At 66.8% G+C, this 407-nt stretch overlaps 1 protein-coding gene across 1 annotated transcript in view; it reads left to right on the forward strand.

Annotated features, from left to right (window-relative positions):
• Nucleotides 1–8: 8 nt before the first annotated feature.
• AMT (aminomethyltransferase) overlaps nt 9–407 on the forward strand; it is a gene marked incomplete at both ends in the record, with an annotated part of 1,384 nt that continues 985 nt past the window's right edge. The window contains 2 exons of the mRNA XM_010143385.1: nt 9–74; nt 202–333. Of these exons, the coding sequence (XP_010141687.1) occupies nt 9–74; nt 202–333 (198 nt within the window). The remainder of the gene's footprint in view (nt 75–201; nt 334–407) is intronic.

A 407-nucleotide genomic window follows, 5' to 3' on the forward strand; every position in this document is an offset into this window, starting at 1 on the left:
TGTACGGCCGGGACCGCGTCAGGTTCATGGAGAGCCTGGTGGTGGGGGACATCGCCGAGCTGAAGCCGGGGCAGGTACGGGGCACCTGCGGGTGTGGTGCTGGGTGTCCAGCGGGGTCAGCCGTCCCCCGGGACACCGCAACCGCGGGTGGGCGGAGGGGATGGGCAGCCTGCCCACGCTTCCGAGGGCTACGTCACACAGGGCACCCTGACGCTGTTCACCAACGAGAAGGGTGGCATCGTGGACGACCTCATTGTCACCAACACGTCGGAAGATCACCTCTACGTGGTGTCCAACGCCGGCTGCGCCGACAAGGACTTGGCCGTCATGAGGGTATGGGCCCGCCCGAGCCCCGTGGGAAGTGGGGACACACGGCGGGACTGAGGCACCCCCCCTTTTTTTGATTT

The sequence above is a fragment of the Buceros rhinoceros genome, unplaced genomic scaffold (assembly GCF_000710305.1).
Source record: "Buceros rhinoceros silvestris isolate BGI_N320 unplaced genomic scaffold, ASM71030v1 scaffold25719, whole genome shotgun sequence".
NCBI classification, from domain to species: Eukaryota; Metazoa; Chordata; class Aves; order Bucerotiformes; family Bucerotidae; genus Buceros; species Buceros rhinoceros.